This window comes from Labrus mixtus, chromosome 15 (assembly GCF_963584025.1).
Source record: "Labrus mixtus chromosome 15, fLabMix1.1, whole genome shotgun sequence".
NCBI classification, from domain to species: domain Eukaryota; kingdom Metazoa; phylum Chordata; class Actinopteri; order Labriformes; family Labridae; genus Labrus; species Labrus mixtus.
The window spans coordinates 15,342,234-15,359,849 of record NC_083626.1 but is presented as its reverse complement, the minus strand read 5'-3'; the positions used below and the strand labels follow the sequence as shown (position 1 = coordinate 15,359,849).

The following is a 17,616-nucleotide window of genomic DNA, read 5'->3' as shown; positions in this document are numbered from 1 at the left end:
CTGTTTCCGTATACTACAAGGCTACTGCATTTGTTTTGTTCAATTAGCTTTTCAAAGCACTTAATCCATCACTTTAGTGCTGCATCAGGGGATTTCCCCCCCACAGATGTATAAAGTCACTTTTTCTCCAATACACTCTCAAAATGCTTTCATTGGTGTGTGCTATCAGTTCTTCATTCCACCAGATGTCACCAAATACATTCGGCCATGTCAGACTCCTGCAGTTCAATCTTCCATCCACTGGATGGAAGCACACAAGTAGAGTGTAGGTGGGTCAAGTATTTTAAGGTCATCCGGGTGCTTCAGACGATAGTTCGTGGAAAATACACAAGGAAGAGAAAGCAGCGGGAAGTAGAAGTAAACAGTAAACAGAGGAAGTGTTTTCCTCCTGCTCGCTCAACGCAGTTTTTTGTCAAGTCGTACTTTGTCCGTCGAGCTGTAACAATAAAATGGTGAGACCTTTATGTGAACATTTCGAACAAAAAGCCATGCCTTGTGTACGAGTGTAGGGCTCACCTAATGATATTCAAACTTTCACTTTCACATATTAAAATGTGCAATATACATACACCTGTAAATAATATATGTTGTTATTCTTAGACGTTTAATAATTCTGAAGGTTGTTTATTGTTATTTAAGTAGCACCAGTACTGCCTACAATGGTCTGTGAAATGTCACCTTCTCTGAATATAAAAATATGATGGCTTGGTATCTTTTTTTACATCAGAAATGTCTATGACAGTAAATGTTTCACTGCTTGATGAAGCACACCATGTACTTGTGAAATCATTTAAATGAACAGTAACTGATTTGTAGGCTTCTTCTGATGTGATGCTTTCATTAAAAAAAAGAATTGATCCCTTTATTTCCTCAGGAGATGATTTAGGGGACATTCAGTCATGGCTGACAATCCAGCAGCAGAAATCCAGCTACTTAAAAGCCAGAAGGTTAAGCTAATAGATATTCTAAGTGGGGATGCAGACTTTGTCCTGCAGCATGCAGACTCCCGTTGTCTGCTGTCTCCTACCGGCTACCAGCAGGTGAAAGCCTGCCGTGTTCCTTGTGAGAAGGTGACAGAGCTGCTGGATCATATTATCCTAAGAGGACCTGAAGCTGTACGGGGTCTGCTGAAACTACTGAATGAGCCGGCACTACAGGAAACCTTTCCAATGCTAAGCTTTACTAAAGATCTGCATGTCGACACGCTGTCTTCTGGTAGGAAAAAAGTGTCCTTCATATTTTCATGATCTATATTTGAAATAATGTAAGGATTGATAACACGCTTTCTCTATCTAAAAGGAATTCAAGAAACATCAAGAAAAAGAAAACCAGCTCCTGATTTAGAAGACTCTGTTCCATCCAAACAGATCAGCAACAACGGTTGGTCACACTACCAATAAGGCTATTCCCCTTAAAACACAGTAGAGACCATCACTTACTTTTATATTCACTTGTCTTATTGTACAGGCTCCAGCTTAGTAAAGGAGAAGCAGCTGCTGATCGTGGCACGCGCAATTGGCAAATCTTGGAGGGAGATTGGCAGATTGGCGCTGGACATCCCCTGTGTGAAGCTGGAACAGATAGAAGAGGACCACTCGCTGCATGTAGAGAGAGTGATCGCCATGCTGCGTCACTGGAGAAACAGTCAAAGGAACAAAGCCACAGCTTCTCACCTGCACTCTCTGCTCAGTCAGGAAGACGTTGGTCTGCCCCCTGAGAACATTGACTTCCTTTTGGAGAATGACTGAGGCCCTCACTTTGTTTTAGGAAAAAGGTTTTATTTCTCTGAAATGTGTGTTTCTTTTATAGTTGTTTCTTTTATATCAGGGGAAAACTGTTGGAAGACTTTCTCACAGTAACCCTTTAGCAAGAGGCCTCTTGCTCATGGACAATTACAATACTTATCGTAAAACTGCTTATCAATGATTATGCAACTTTTATTATGAAAAACAAAAAAATGATTTTATTTTGTAAAAAAAAAAAAAAAAAAAAGTGTTTCTATAGATTGTGTCTGAAGCACAATCAAAAGAAACTAGGTCGTGGGATTTGGAGGATAAATCTTTCTTAAAATGTGTGTATGTACTGTAGAGTACATACACTCAACATTGTAGAAATGTTCACCTTGTGGCATATTAAGATATATTTTTTTAATGGCAAGTTTTCTTTATCTGAAGGTCAAATGGTTGAAAGTGTTGTTTTATATGCTGTAGCCTACAGATTGTGAAACACCTAGAGGCAAATTAACAATTTGTTAAATGTAATAAAATGACTTAGCAACAGTTCTAATAATACAATAACATGTTCCCCATTGATCATCTTTTTGGGATGACATCAACTAGACCAGTATGATGTGCTGTAAGTCATGAGTTGTCTCCTGACTTCTATACACTGAATAAATTCTGCACACCATCAGCTTTCTCTAGTTATCTTCCCTAAAGTATGCCAACCATTACAAGTTAATCAATACTCGAAAAATTAAACAAGGTTTAAACCAGGCTGACTTTTTGTTCAAGAAAAATTCAAATTGGAAAAGACAACATTTAGTAACTGTGTGATTGTTATTGTAATTCATATACCAGTTATTACTTTATTCTCTAATTTTCTCCATTTCCCCATTATTCTTCCTCATCTCAGATAGCCTAGTATAAATGGAGAAAGTATAAATGTTGACTCTCTTCCACTCTATCTTGTTGGCTTTTTTTTTTTTAGCCATCCTTTGCTTCCAGCCTGGTCAGTATTTGAGAAAAGTTGTGCAAATGTTTCCATTCCCCTGTTTATACTGTGTGATATCAATCATTAAATAACGGATGTTATCTCAATACACTTTACAAAACAAGCCTTACTGATTGTTGCAGTATTTTTATTCTTGTCTGTAACTTTTGACTTTTTAAAGTGTCTTGTGAGTTTCAACTTTTAAAAAAAATAAATTCTATTAGAAATTGATCGGCCGTAGCGTCTAGATGAGCACTCAGATGTCCAACTCTTTATGTTTGATCAGACCTATTAATAGTCTTAATAAAGTCGTTCATTGATTCCTGTTCTATTCAGTACAGCCATGCAGCCATTATTCCCTCACATTTATGGCCGCTAATGTGAATCGCTTTGCTTCAGTCACATGACAGTGCTTCTGACCAATCCCCGTGCTCCGTTGTTAGCACATCCGGTGCCGTTTCCTGTCAGTGTTTGTAAACTGAGAAAATTGGAAGTGCGACAAGCAATAATAACCTACATAACTCTTAAAATTGAAAGGTAAGCATGCGGTTTTATGGAACTTCTCGCTCGAAGCCCCTTTAATGTTTTACAATCTGCTACGCGACTCTTTCTAACAGCTCTATCCGACGAAGAAGGTGTGATTTAGTGGTCGGCGCGGAGTCCGCACGCCCTGGCTGTTGTTGTGTTGTCTGGGGAGGGGGCTGGGGGTCCACTCAGACCAGAGTTGTCCCAAAACCCCAACTACTGGCTAGGTAGCATCCTAGCTAATCCAGTTTAACAGAAACACACACTTTTACGCTACTTCCCACGCACTGCACTCAACATTTGAAGCAGACACACAACATGTATTTCTAAATCGCTCTTGTTATAATCCGGCAAAATTAAAAATCCACTTTTGCTAAAAGGGGAAACCTTTTAATGATAACTCGCTAGCTCGCTCGTTAGCTAGTGCTGAAATTAATCTTTAAATCCACGAGAATATCATTCTAGTTTTTGAAACATAAAAAACACTAATGCCGAAAAATCAGACAGACTCACGAACCAAATTGATTGAATAAACCAAATTGTGTTTTTCTAAATGTCAAGGGAATGCAGTGTTGAGTTGCTATAATGCATGCATGGCTATATCATAGCTCACACCATAGGTAATAGCTTTGATTACAGCTTTACTTGCAAACTTTAAAAACATTTTAAAAGGTAAGTCCTGTATTAATATCTAACCTTACATTAAAGTAAGTTCTGTTTTGCAAATATATTGCATCCTAACTTTAAGCCAACACAACTTCTTAACCAAGTCACATTGAGCATTAAAGGTTGCTGAGCCAAGCATTGACTCTAATAACTACATTACTCATTTCAATAGGTATAAACTGGTCAAGAAGTAGGTGAATCTTTTTTCAAATATTTTGCTTGTGAAATCACTTAAAGGACATCTCCCTTTTCAGAATTAAAAAAAAAAAAAGGCTTTACAAGTTATTTAAAATAAATGTGTTCATATCGCACTATATCTTTGTATTTCCAGGTTACGTTTTAGTCATTCAGTGCTTTGCAAATATTCATTGCATCTGTAGCATCCATGCCAAATATCATTGCCTGAAATGCAGTTCACTAAATGACTGGCTTCTGCAAAGTTTTATACTGCAACGATTAATCAGTTCGTTGTTCTAATGAAATTATATAAGGCGAATAAAAACCTTTTTATCAGGTGATCAAATTTCAAATAAGAGGCCTATTACAATTTAATAACTTCATACATTTCAGTTTTACCCCATGCATGACGTATTTGTTGATTTAATGGATCATACTTCACATTTTTTTTCTCCATATGGACTGTATTAATTTCGTTTTTCCACTGGACGTTGTTACCATGCTCCATTTGACTGTTGTTGTTTGTCTTTAGTCCACCATGGAAACATGGCATGCACCAAACCATTGGGGCTTTCTTGCCTGAATTACTGCAGCGACTCATGCTGGAACTAAATTCCTGGTCACACATCCAGATTTGGTGACTTGTGAAATCCAAATATATTGGATGTTTTTCCAGCTCCTGAATCCAGCATGTAAAAAAAATGATTGGCCTTACGTTATCATACCTCTTCTTTCAGGCTTTGGCCCCTGATGATTTGGGTGGGTGGGGTCTCTTCTGTTACCCCCGATCCTGAGTGAAGCCCCCACTGTTCCCCCAAACACACACGCATTCAAACCACCACGATGACAAACCATTCCAACAGGGACCATATGAAATGGGTCAGTGGAAGTCTCTTTATCATCAGAATCACCATCATCCGGGTGCCATTGTATTTTTCTTTTGACCCAATTACTCCCTGTTCTCCCCCTGACTTCTTTTCTCTGTGAGGAGTCCCGCAGTTTCCCTCGTTCTGCTCTGACATGTTGTCTGTATTTTCAGGCTGGGCTGCTGGGCTGTGAGGCGGTGCTATCCAGTATGGCTCTGATGCAAGCCAACAACATCCCAGGACAGAAGAGGATGATGTCAACTTTGGGTCAAGGGCACAGGGCCAGTCCAGAGAGCCACCAAACTCACTCGCAGCACAGCAACAACCACCATGGACACCAGGGTCACCATGGACAAGCCCACCACAGCCACATGGGTCACCCGTCAGCAGGGAGCTGTCCACCTCTGGTAAGAGAGAAAATATGGCTCACAAACGTGCTCAAGCTGTGATTTTATTATAACTTTGCTTTCATGGAGATAATCTCTATTTAATAATAATAATTTATACTTTATTGATGCCGCGAGGGGGAATTAGTTTTTTACACTACGTCTAGTGAACATGCTACACAAACATAGGCCGAAATACACACACATGTACCTATGGACATGCACTAATGGAGAGGTCTCAGGGGGGGGGTTAGGTGCCTTGCTCAATGGCACCTCGGCAGTGCTCAGGAAGTGGACTGGCACCTCTCCAGCTACCAGACCAATTTCCGGACTTGGTCCGTGCCGGGACTTGAACGGGCGATTTCCAACCCAAGTACCTACAGACTGAGCTACTGCCACCCGAATATTTACACATTCTACAAAGAAGTAGCTGTATCGGTCAATTACGTAACAGCAGACTTTGGTGTATACATGTAAAACAGTGAGTGTGGTCAACAATTAACAGGCAAAACCTTATTTTGTTCTAATGATGTACCAGTTACCATCGACGATATTCTTATGATGGTTTATCTGTCTCTGCATAAAAGTGAAGATCCATTATAGAACAAACATTTAAACTTGAGCCACAGATCTGCTGCACACTGTGGCGAAAACCAATCAGCGTTTAGATTCCCTGACTACCTTAAACGCATCAGTAATGATTTTTCTATTGAATCTTTGATCATAGATCATTTGATCTGCTTTCTATTTGACTGTTTTAGAAACCATTTCTTCGATGTTAATTTGCTGCTTACACATTTTAAACTGGGGATTCAGTGAAGTGTTGACATGTGAATGTGATAATTTATGGAACGCAATCTAGCATATTTCACCATTCAATGCTGAGTAGCTTGGTCTGTGGTAAACCATGTGCTGCATTGCATTTCTACCTACTTTCACCTACTACCCTTCTTCTCCCAAAAGCTGATCCGAAAAGACGGGGATTATCACACATCAAGAATGATGGATGGGAAGGACATGCAGGCAAACCAGAATATGCAACCCAAGAAGAAGCACAAAAAATCAGGGTCATCCAACAAAGTCAAAGAGAAAGTGGAGGTAAGGATTTTCTTTAAAAGCTGCATTTATAAGTGCAAAAGTTTGTCTCTTGGTAAATCTAATTTGAGCTCCTTTGTTATTGTTGTTGACAGCTTATACTTCCACCACTGGACATGGATGATGACAGTTCCTTGAAAGTTCAGAAGAACTTCATCTGTGACCACTGCTATGGAGCTTTCCGGAGTAGCTACCACCTCAAGCGACATATACTTACACATACAGGTGAGTGCTTACAGCTCATGTCTTTACTTCACTGTGACTTCACTGTTTCTCTTTTTAATGCAGTAGTAAGACACGGGCAACAGAGTGGTACAAAAAGTTATGAGGCAACTATTCAGCCGATGAACGTCTGTGAGCATCCTACCTTATGAAATGGCATCTAATGCTAATCTAATTATTACAAAACCAAAACCCAGACTGTGTTTATAATTGTTTAACGTCTGTGTTATTAAATTATTTGTATTTAATTACTTATCCTGTCATCTATATCATCATACAGTGACATCATCATTATGTGAATGTTGGTTATGTCTTTGTCCCTTTACCATAATTTTGCTCTTGATAGCTGTCCCAAAAAAAGAGAATAAACTACATTACACCATTTTAAAATGATCTTGCTTTCAGTGAAATATGCAGATAAATGCTGATAAATGGTTCTCCTGCTGTTTTTCACAGGAGAAAAGCCGTATGCCTGCGATGCCTGTGATATGCGTTTCATTCAGCGTTACCACCTGGACAGACACAAGAGGGTGCACAGCGGAGAGAAGCCGTACCAGTGTGATCGCTGTCATCAGGTTAGTGTTATCAAATGATCAAATAGGCCATACGAATTTCACCTTCTTTCCTGCACACACCTAGAAAAACTCTGTCTAAAAATCTGTCTTTCCCTGGCTGCAGAACTTCTCACGGACAGACAGACTGCTGAGACACCGGCGGCTGTGTACTGTCGGGATGACTAAAGAGGAGAGCCAGTACTCACAGGATGCATCTGCCCATCCAGCTTCCTGGAGTCCCCTACAGCCCTCCAACAACCGTTTGACTGTCTGACCCTCGGCTTCCTATAGAGACCCTTCAGACAGAAGCATTGGAGCTCAACAGTAGCGTACCCTGAAAACCACCTAGCTTTAAAACCATTTTAGTTTGCTCTCGCCAGTTCATTCACAGAGCTGGATATTGGATTTTTGTATTTTTCTACTGTTACGTGAATCCCACTGGCAAACGGAGGAGGACTACTTTGCGATCATGGACAACAGATCATGATATTATGGCAATATCTAAATGTAAGAGGCACACTTCTTTCATCTGAAGGTGGCAGGTATTGGATGTTTGCTGCCAAGGGATTTACAAGGATTTTTGACCGCATTGACTTTCAATGTATCCCTCATAGGTGTTCTGTTGACCTGCACCGCTCTGCTACTATGGAAAGTTCACTAAAGGACAAACATACGGAAGTGTTTAGCTTTTTATTTCAAGTACTACTGATGGTATCTTCGTTACGATACTACTCATCATGTACCCAGCTGTTTATAAGCTGAAGATCACAGCAGACTTGTGGTCCAAGCTGACTTAAGGAAGTCACTTTCAACCCATTCAGTTCTGAAGGCGTTGAGTTTTAGAAAACAACTGAAAACTGATTTTAGAATGAAATGCAAACTAATAATACATTTTCCCCAGCTCATATGTCTTAAATGGATCTGAAGTAATCTCCTACGATTATTTCAAAGAACACTAAAGGCTAACTAGATTTTCCTGAGATGTTACATTTTAGACTTTGTTGCATTAGTTATGTTGTGTAGCGACGGCTTGCTCACTCACGGTTCCATCTACTTTTGAAGAGAAGGTAACACTGTTGGAATACAATAGGAGGCTGACACGTTTCTGTTCTGTACCGCAGATTTAATGACGCTCTTGAACAACTCAGTGGGCTTTTTCATTACGTTCATTTTGATTTAAGAAATACATGTCTGATTGTCTGTAGCAAACATGGAAATTCTAAAACACTTTGTGAAACATCAATATTTCTGTTTACTGTCTCTTTTAGCGAGAAACCACTGTTTGTCTTTTTTTTTTTCTTGCTCACTGTTCATCAATTCTTATGAATTTGAAAGACTTCCGTCCTTTCACAAGTTTTTTGGTAAGTCAACATGTTATCTGATATCCTGAGGTTTACACCAAGGGCTCCTGAGAGTATATGAGCATAGATCTGGTAATGGTTATTAGGCACGTGACACATGGTTTAAAACAAAGTATTTTCAATGGAGGTACAGGGGGAATGTCCTTTGTACAGGCTTGTAGAATCCAGTGCTCATGAAAACAGCCCAGATCAGATGAAGGAATAATTAGTGTTGTCTGTAGATCTCTAGACCTTACCTCTGTCTTGACTCAACTGAATGTCATGTGAATACAGTGCCATGACATTTCTTTTCAATTGGAACCTTGAGCATCTTCAGTGAAGGTGACTTATTGTATACAGTGAAGACCAGAAAATAGTGTCCAGGTTGTGTTTTGTATAATGAGAGCCTACATTATTTTTTTTGTTCCATTAATTCAGGCTCCAAACACTGGACTGGTGATGTGTTAGCTCGACTGAGGAGGATTGCAATGTAGACTGGTACTTCTGTTAGACTATGTAGAATGAGTTTTGGGCCCATTACTGACTTTTCTGCTTTTTTATAAAGTTAATATATGTTTAAATTTTATTAGGGGTAGAAAATAGTATGTAAAGGACCTACACTCCAACACAAAATCAAAGTATTTACAAAGTTATAATCCTTAGTCTGATGATTTCTTGAGACAACTGAGAAGCCCATTGCAAGACATTGTCAACTTTCTGTTAGGAGGAAAAGTAAAAGTGGCCACTCGTGCCCTTAAGTGTAGCAGCTAAAATTAGTCAGCATTTTTTTTCTTTGTCTTTTTGCATGTATATGTTTGAAAAATCTTGTTAAAAAAAAGTTTTGGTAAAAAGATTTGCTTTATTTCAGATGTAAGCCCCCATCCGTTTTGTCATTCGAGGGGTGAAGTGAAATCACTTAACGTCAGTCAATCATTCTGTAGCATGGAGCTTGTAATGGCAGTTTAGGGCCCCAAGTCTCAATAAAGCTGTTACACTTTTTAAACAAATGTAAGTTGTTCACATTTTCTGCAACATTACTTCTAAAGAGATTTTTTTTAACGATCCAGTTTTTCCCCTTTTCATTTGTTTTCTTCACCCTGAGGACTTCTCAACAGGTACCAATAAGTCATGGTGACCCATTTCAGTTGTCTTCCACTGAGCCTCACTCAACGTGGTATAAGACATTTAATTACTTGTTTTTAAATGGCAAATTACGATACTTACTGAACCAGTAAGTAAGAGAAGACAAAAGACTTCAGAAATGTGTAATGCACCAATCTGTCAGCAGATGGCACACATGTTCAAACGAGGGACAATTTTCTCCCTCAAAGTTCCTCACACAAGTCACACCGATGAGGAAACACCCGAAAATGTATTTTTCATCGATAGATGGTAATTCTGAATTCTTCCACAAAACTTTGCATAAAAAAAACGTACAAGAATTGAAATAATTTTAACATGAAAGAGATAAACAGTAGATAGTCTTGACTTGCATGCTGACCTATATTCTGTTACAAATATATACAAATACAAATAAATAGCAGCATATAGTTACTTCAAACAAATGAGTCTTTGGAGGCAGGAATGGATTCTTATCTGCAGTTCTGGTCACTTTCATTCTCTCCGTAAAAAGCTAAATATCCCAGCAATCAATCAATCAGTCAAGGTACATGAATATTAAAATGACTGACTGATTGATTTAAAAGACAATCAATGAAACTACCAAAAACATCCCATATACTCATGTTTTAGAAAGGATAGTAAGACAGTTACTGCGTAACATAAAGGTATTTATGTCCTTCTCTGCACCACAAGAGGGAGGTATGTCCCAAGCTTCTCTCTGTTTGCAACCTTCTTTAAGGTAATAAGAAACAGATGCTTTGTGTACAGGGCAAAGTCAAATGCTCTGCGGCTGCTCCCATGCAGCAGTCATCAATGTCTTACCCTGGAGTAGGATGGAAAAACATCACCCAGATTTACAATTCTATAATTCATTTAGCAGATGCTTTTGTCCAAAGGGATGTTCAAAAGCATCAGGGAGTAAGTACAACACAAGCAAGGATCTAGAGAAGAGGAGACAATGTGCATGCGAACAAACAGCCGGAAGTCCAATCGAACACAGGTCACAGAGGCAAAGCACATGTTTAAAAAAGAAACGTTTTTAAAATATATATTGTATATCAACAGCATTGACAGCTTCTCATCAACAGATTTGATGTTGCTCTGCGATATTTTGGAGTGCAGAGGAAAGTAAAATTCAAAGCAGTCACTTGTTAAGAGTTTGTAAATCAACTTTTCAAAGTATAAAATACATTAAGTCCCCTGTTAAGAGATTTCTTTTGTTTTAAATGTCTGATAACAAGTAGGCTATTAATGTTCAACTGGGTAATCAAACAGACATAAAAGTAAAGGACAGAATTTCTCCAGGTACTTTTCCCTGTCATCCTGCCTGCATTGCCACATCAGTCGTATGTTAGGAAGTGCAGATCATACCCTTTAGCACCTTTCTTTTTTGCTATTGACCAGTTCCTTAATTAAAGCATTAGGGATAAGGCAGGATGAGATCAGCCTGAGGGCTACTGGGAGTGTGCGCTCGCCCCCATGGGAGACATCCCCTCCCTGTGCAGCCTGATTTACAGCACCCACAGGCCCCTGGCACTTAACAATGGTCCTCCTTAAGTGAGGTGGATGGGGAGGAGACCCGAGACGGGGGCATAACACTCCATTTTCATACACAAAGTGCTGAAATCATCTTGGTTAAAAATCATCACTGCGAGACAGACTGTAGTCCAGAGGCAGAGTGTAGGAGTGCTCAGTCTGTCTCACTCTATCAGGGAGAGGAGCTGTGTGTGAGAGCGATCACCAACCCTCTGCATGCTCACCTCTCCTGTCAGAGGGATAAGAAATAGCTTCTAAAAACAAAAATCTCCAAAACAAGTAGTAAATCTCATCTGACTGTGCATACTGTGGCTCTGTTAACACATGGGTGATTCAGAGGTTTCACAAACACAAGCATCAGCAGCAGAAACGTTCTGTCTCCTACAAATGTTTGGATGCCCCCTGATCAAATACATCACAGGCTCACGGTGAATGATTGAAACCCTCCCAATAATAGCTCCTGCTATCTCCCTTTCCCCGAGGTGTGGGAGAGCCTTTTCATCTCAGGCTTTGATTAATAAAGGAATTGCTGGTTGGTTAAAGGCAGCGATCTGCAACCCCCCCCCTTCTCCCCCCAGGTATCCATCATGCTTGTGACAGCCCACCTCTCTGTGTTAATTAGTGGTGATATCTAGCTGTCTGCGGTCTTCCATGGCCGCTGTGGTGGTGCTGCTGCTACTGCTCATCAATAAAAATTGTAATTCCTCCGCCCGGGTTACTCCCATTTTTGTAGACACCTCAGTGAACACGTCCCTCGAACATTCAAACAGACACAGGGCAGGGGTTTACTGCGAGTGGCAAACAAAATGCGACAATAAATGAGAACACAACAGTTCTTTTTCTCAGGTGAAAATCTAAAATGTAAAGAGGAAATCTGAAAGTAAATGGATTTACTGTGTATTCAATGTCCTTTGTGCAGTATTTTTAGCATCAATGTAAAAACATGAATTTGATTTACTGCACTTGCTCAATAACTATTTGATATTATATGAAAGAATTTGCCATAAATCTAAAGTTATCGTCAAACAATGAGCAGCGAAGGTGTGAATGCATTACTTATTAATTATAACCAAATATTGTAATATTCTCAAACACTGGGGGCTATTATTCAGAAATTAATAATGTATGTAGCTGAAGCCTGATCTGCCTTATAACCGAAGGCATCCTGCTCCAGTATGAGAATTAGAGCGATATAAAAGAATAAAGAAAGAAGAAAAGGAAGAAAAGACGAAAGAAAATGACACGCGTTAAGTGAAAGGTCATAGCTATGGAAGCCCTAAGCGGACATACATCCACACATTTTCACTCTATTTTACACTGTCATTTCTGGTTGTTTTCTTGAGTTCTAGACTTATTTATCTCCTATTCCCAGAGTTGCAATAGCACAAAACAAGAAATAAAAAAGACTGAACTTACCTCATTAGGGTGTCACCAAGACATGCACAGTCGTGGACGGCCTGTAACAGTGACTAGCATAGCATTACCAGATCTCGACAAAACAACTTGAAATTACATGTTGCCACAGGAAAATTCAGTGCAAATGTGTGGATTCATGTACTCTTAGGCAGTGGTGCCTGAAGAAGTGGGTATACTCTTAATTTTTCCGAAAAATGTTTTTTAAGGGGCCTGTCCAGCAGAGGATAAACAGCCTCTGTTATAAACAGTGACATGTAAGACTACTGCATATTTGAATCACTAAAAAAGGGCCTTTTGTATTTACACGTACACACTCAACTTCCTCTGCTTGACTTAAGGGAGTAAGGATTGTTATGAAATTAACATAAACCACAAAAGAAGAGCAGGTTTTATCATTTTAACTGGCAAACAGACTACAAGCTGAGACATAGTCCCTTCACCATCCTAGGGAAAACAAATTGCATACTACTGAATATTGTGAATCAGAGGGGATTTAGAAGTGGGTATACCCTATGGAGACTGAAGAATAAGTGGGTATACTCCGTATACCTGCGTATACCCTGCTCTACACCACTGCACTTAGGGCTTCCATACTGAGCAAACAGACAAACAAATTTCATAGCAGACACACTGGAAGTTAGTGTGTACAGTGTCCACAGAGTGCCAGGGTTTCACTTCAAAATATATCTAGTTCAAGTATGGAATTATCACACCTGATGTCTGCCAGCCGCCTTCCTAACTAAACAACCCTGATGGGGAATGTTCTGACATATCATGTTTTAAATTGTCCCGTATTCAGATGTCTGTCACTAGTCTTCTAATTAGTGTAACTCAGCAAGATTAATTAGCGTCTGCATTTCATTCCCAGTCCTCAAAATATACAGAGGGAAGGAGGGAGAAGAGAAAGCCATCACCGTCTGTTGGGTAACAAGGGAAAAGTGAAGTGTGGCCTACTTTGGATACATTCAAATAATGAATATTCATACAAGGAAATTGATCTCAAAATATAGTTGGAACTGACAACCTGACTTTTTTAAATTACAGCTGTTGGGTTGATCACACATTCAGAGGGAAATGTGAAGGAGAGAAAATGGTTGTGTAAAAAATGTTTAAGCAAAGGTACAAAAAAAGTTAAAAAGCTTGAAGAAAACTGTTTCTTTTTAGCTTTGATTAATGGCGCCATTTTTCTGGATGTTATTTTGCAGCCCTGAGCAGGTAAAGCAAAGTTTAAAATTGATGGCTTAATTTAATTTGGTTGCTTCAATTTCAGGATCTTAGCCCTGTGTTATCAATTCTCTGTCACATTGTTGAGTCTTTAAATAAAATAATAATTTTATAAACATCATTTTTTTAAATCCACAAAAAGTCTAAATGTTCTCCGACAAAAATGGTCAATGTTTACAAGCATCAGGTTCAGTTGTGAAGGACCTTGTTCCAGAGATTTATATGGCCACACAGACCTGTCCACATTCTCCCTGACAGGATGGACACCTCAGCACTCTACTGACTGTGTAAAAAACACTTTCCAACAGAGGTGAGTTCAGCCTCAACATGTATATTAACATGCCTTGGCCTTACACTATTATTAATCTACAGCTTGTTGGGACACGTTTGGACTGAGCTGCTTCAGCAAGACAACCAAGAAGCCACTATACTAGTTCTTATTTGGCCTTAGAGGTGCTAGGTGCTGGTGAGGGGAACACACATTTAATTGGGAGTTACAGTCTTTATGTGCCATTGATCAGAAACAGACTTAATAATTACAGGGATATTGCAGAAAATTGATTTGGAAAAGTTATCTTACAAGAAGCCATATCAGAGATATACAGTAAGTTAGCCAGTCCAAAAGGTCTCGCAATAGTACATTAAATACACTATGTGAAAAAAATTCACAAGCGAAGCGTGATGTGGAAAAGACCTCATTTAAATGGTCAGGTCTAAACAGGTATATTTGTGTCAAACTCTTCTAACACACCGCCAAACGATCCATCAATCCTCCATGTTCAGAGGGATCATGTCGCCTCAACATGTAAAACCTGTTTTCTTTCTCTTGCATGGCACATTGTCAGAGGGCATGCTGTGTGACCCCAAGTTATCAAGTTCACGTGAAGGTCTCTTAGGTAATTATGCAATCCCCCTTGACAAGGCAAGTCCAGGGCTTTCCACTGCCTCTTTATAATCCAACAATTTTCCACTTGAGCAGACGACCTCAGGTGTGAAGTGAAAGAGTAAAGAGAGGGATTTGATATCCAAGGGAAACGCTGCATGAATTCACCAGAGGTTGATGGACATGGCAGGGGCAGCCATTCTTTTTACCCTTAGATATTTCCATGGGTCAAGGCTGTTCCAGGGCCACACTCTCACTCTTCTTGATCTTGTCAGGATTGTCTGTCAGGCTGATGTAGAGATAGGCTGCAGATAGATGATAGCATTGCACGAATACTGCAGCTGCCAGAAGCAGATACAGTGGTCCGACACAAACGTGACTTTGGCAGTGTGCTGGTGTAGGATAAATATGGGATGTATGATGATCGCCTTAGTCATTTAGGATCAACTGTCTGCAGGGTCAAGCAAAAGCTTGCTGATTGGAGGAGGAAAACAAGTCACATGCACATTCTTTTGCAGAAAAGGAAACCTGAAATCATATTCAAGACGGTAAGAATGATTTCTGATGCATTAAGATCTGCACAAATGATACTTTCAGACCATTCCTCTCTGTGCAGCATAGGATGATTTTTCTTTTTGGCATAAACAGTATATTTTGTGAGCTATGGAAAATATTTTTGGATAGACTCCCGGCATTTATTCCTATCATACATATCTCTGTTCTTCCACTGTGTTCACAAGAAGGTCTCTTCTTCTCTCATGACGTCAGGACTATTATACTCCAGCGCCACCCCCTTCAGGGATAAGATTTTACGATTGCAACCTGACACCGTTTCTGTGTCCTATAAGCGACAGAGCTGTAACTCACTTCAAAGGCAGGAGGCATCAAATCACAGTGCGCCAATAAATTAACCTGTCGAGTCTTGGCCAATGAGGAGGCGGCATTAAATCTCTGCTGTCACGCTGGCGGCCAATGGAAAGACGATGGCTGTAAATCTGTCAGGGTCTCGTCTGTTAACGGTGTTGTGGTGTGGTTGGGGAATCCATGGGGAGGGAGGGGAGAAAGTGAGAAAGAGTAGATGACAGAGGGAGGAGGGCAAAAACAGAGGGTTCTCAGCTATGCAACTAAAAATGCTTTTCTTTGCATTCTTTAACCCTGCTACAAAAAAAAAAACATACACACATTTCGTTGTTTAGGCTGAAGGCATGAACAGGATTCTTTTTGGAGCAAAACACGACTAAAAAACTGCCGGCAAATGGAGAAAACTATATTTTCTCCTGATGGATGCAGTGGGAGGTTGACACAAGCAGAAACACTCATAAAGCTTTATGGCCAGCATGGCTGCCTCTGATGTTCACTGTCTACAGTGAAAATGACTGATGGCCCTTCTTTAGTGCTCTTCTGCATCAATGTGAGACCAAAACTTAGTGCTGACTGTTTGATAACAGCAGTAACCCAGTAACCTCTGTCGGTTATGACACAGCCTCATCTGCAGCAGCGACAGGCGCCCGACTGCAGGGAACCCTCTGGATTTCAGGCCGGTCCAGTCATCCACTAACCAGATGTGTCCCAGTTGTGCAGCTTCAGAGGATGATGGAGTTGCCCCTTTTGCGCAGCAAATATGAGCAACTGCGACTGAAGATTTTTCTTTGCCTTTTGACCAAAAGAAACACAATATGATCCTGCTTCATCTAACCTGAACCAGCTTTAACCCCGAGTATTTTCACATCCAGAGTCCTTGCACTATTACTCTTCTAAAGCATGCCTTCACTGAAGAGTAATGCACTACACTGGCACAAGAGAACTGTGCAGAAAAACGCAGAGGGAAAACACATCAGGTGGAATATTTCCTCGATTAACAATGCCCTTGGTGGTGCACTTTCATTATCCTATCAAAGTTGAACATTTTCATGTCATAAATCTTACAGGTATCATAAAATAGCCAGCCCTGCAAAGGCAACACTATTCCAATCCAAAGAAAAAAGCGCTCTCTTAACAAAGCCCACCATTTTTTGCCAATGTGTAACGACATCCAGTAAACCAGGCACATTAGTGGTGACATTTTTATCTTACATCAACACCAAAAAAATTAAACAATAGCATCAGAATTTACAGTCATCTTATGTCATTACTATGAATTCTTTTTTTTCCCCCTCAGAAAACATAAACAGCCAGATGAGTTATGGCAAAGGCAGCCAGCAGTGCGATGGTGGAGGTGTTGTTTTTGGCTGGCTTTTCCTGGAGTGGCCATGATTCTCTATTCTATGGGAATCCATAAACAGACCCAGAGAGGGCAACTGGGGCCATAAACCACGTCAGGCTGCAAAGGCAAAGGAAGCAGGCCTGGGCCCATACATTATTCTCTCAGTATGCAAACATGCACACACCCAACCACATACACTTTGAGCTGCTTTTAATTACCCATTTCAAAAATGCTACGATAATTCTGCCAGTATTATGATGGGGGTGTAGTTATTTTTCAAATCAAAGTAAATGAAGATCAACACTACACAACAGACGAGCTGCTTTATATTCAAATACGGTCGTTTTTTCAAACATAATTCTAATATAATTAGGTTAAGTCTTGGCATTATGTGAGAGCAGTTGTAGTAAATAGTCTTGTTTATTTTAATACACTGGGTCATTAAACATCATGTGGGTCTTGGCCTTTGTCCTGCTCAGACAATATAATGGCACTTTCTTTAATGTGTTTACTGTATTGGGTCCAACATGCTGTCATTGTTTCCTTCAGCGTTGTTTCTCTTTAGCAGGAAAAGCCATTGGATGGGTGCTCGGGCCCATTGACTATGACATAAAGACTCTATAAGCTTACAGATGATGATAATTTATTGACTCTTATTCACACAGTCCACTCACACACACAAAAGAAAG

The 17,616-nt window shown here is 39.9% G+C and overlaps 2 protein-coding genes across 3 annotated transcripts; both read left to right on the top strand.

Moving 5' to 3' along the window:
• Positions 1-294: 294 nt before the first annotated feature.
• On the top strand, positions 295-2,465 carry zgc:174906 (uncharacterized protein LOC571548 homolog). The gene is made up of 4 exons (XM_061056803.1): positions 295-452; positions 875-1,215; positions 1,300-1,380; positions 1,468-2,465. Exons 2-4 carry the CDS (start codon positions 900-902, stop codon positions 1,746-1,748), a joined length of 678 nt encoding a protein of 225 aa, XP_060912786.1. The 5' UTR covers positions 295-452; positions 875-899; the 3' UTR covers positions 1,749-2,465.
• A 689-nt stretch (positions 2,466-3,154) lies between these two features.
• On the top strand, positions 3,155-9,551 carry znf740b (zinc finger protein 740b). Of its 2 annotated transcripts, XM_061056801.1 has the most exons (7): positions 3,155-3,249; positions 4,818-4,959; positions 5,120-5,353; positions 6,296-6,430; positions 6,523-6,652; positions 7,106-7,224; positions 7,328-9,551. In XM_061056801.1, the coding sequence occupies exons 2-7, from the start codon at positions 4,924-4,926 to the stop codon at positions 7,475-7,477; spliced, it is 804 nt and encodes a 267-aa protein (XP_060912784.1). In that variant the 5' UTR covers positions 3,155-3,249; positions 4,818-4,923; the 3' UTR covers positions 7,478-9,551. The 2 variants fall into 2 exon arrangements, with proteins under 2 accessions (XP_060912784.1, XP_060912785.1); XM_061056802.1 differs by lacking the exon at positions 4,818-4,959.
• The last annotated feature ends 8,065 nt before the right edge of the window (positions 9,552-17,616 follow it).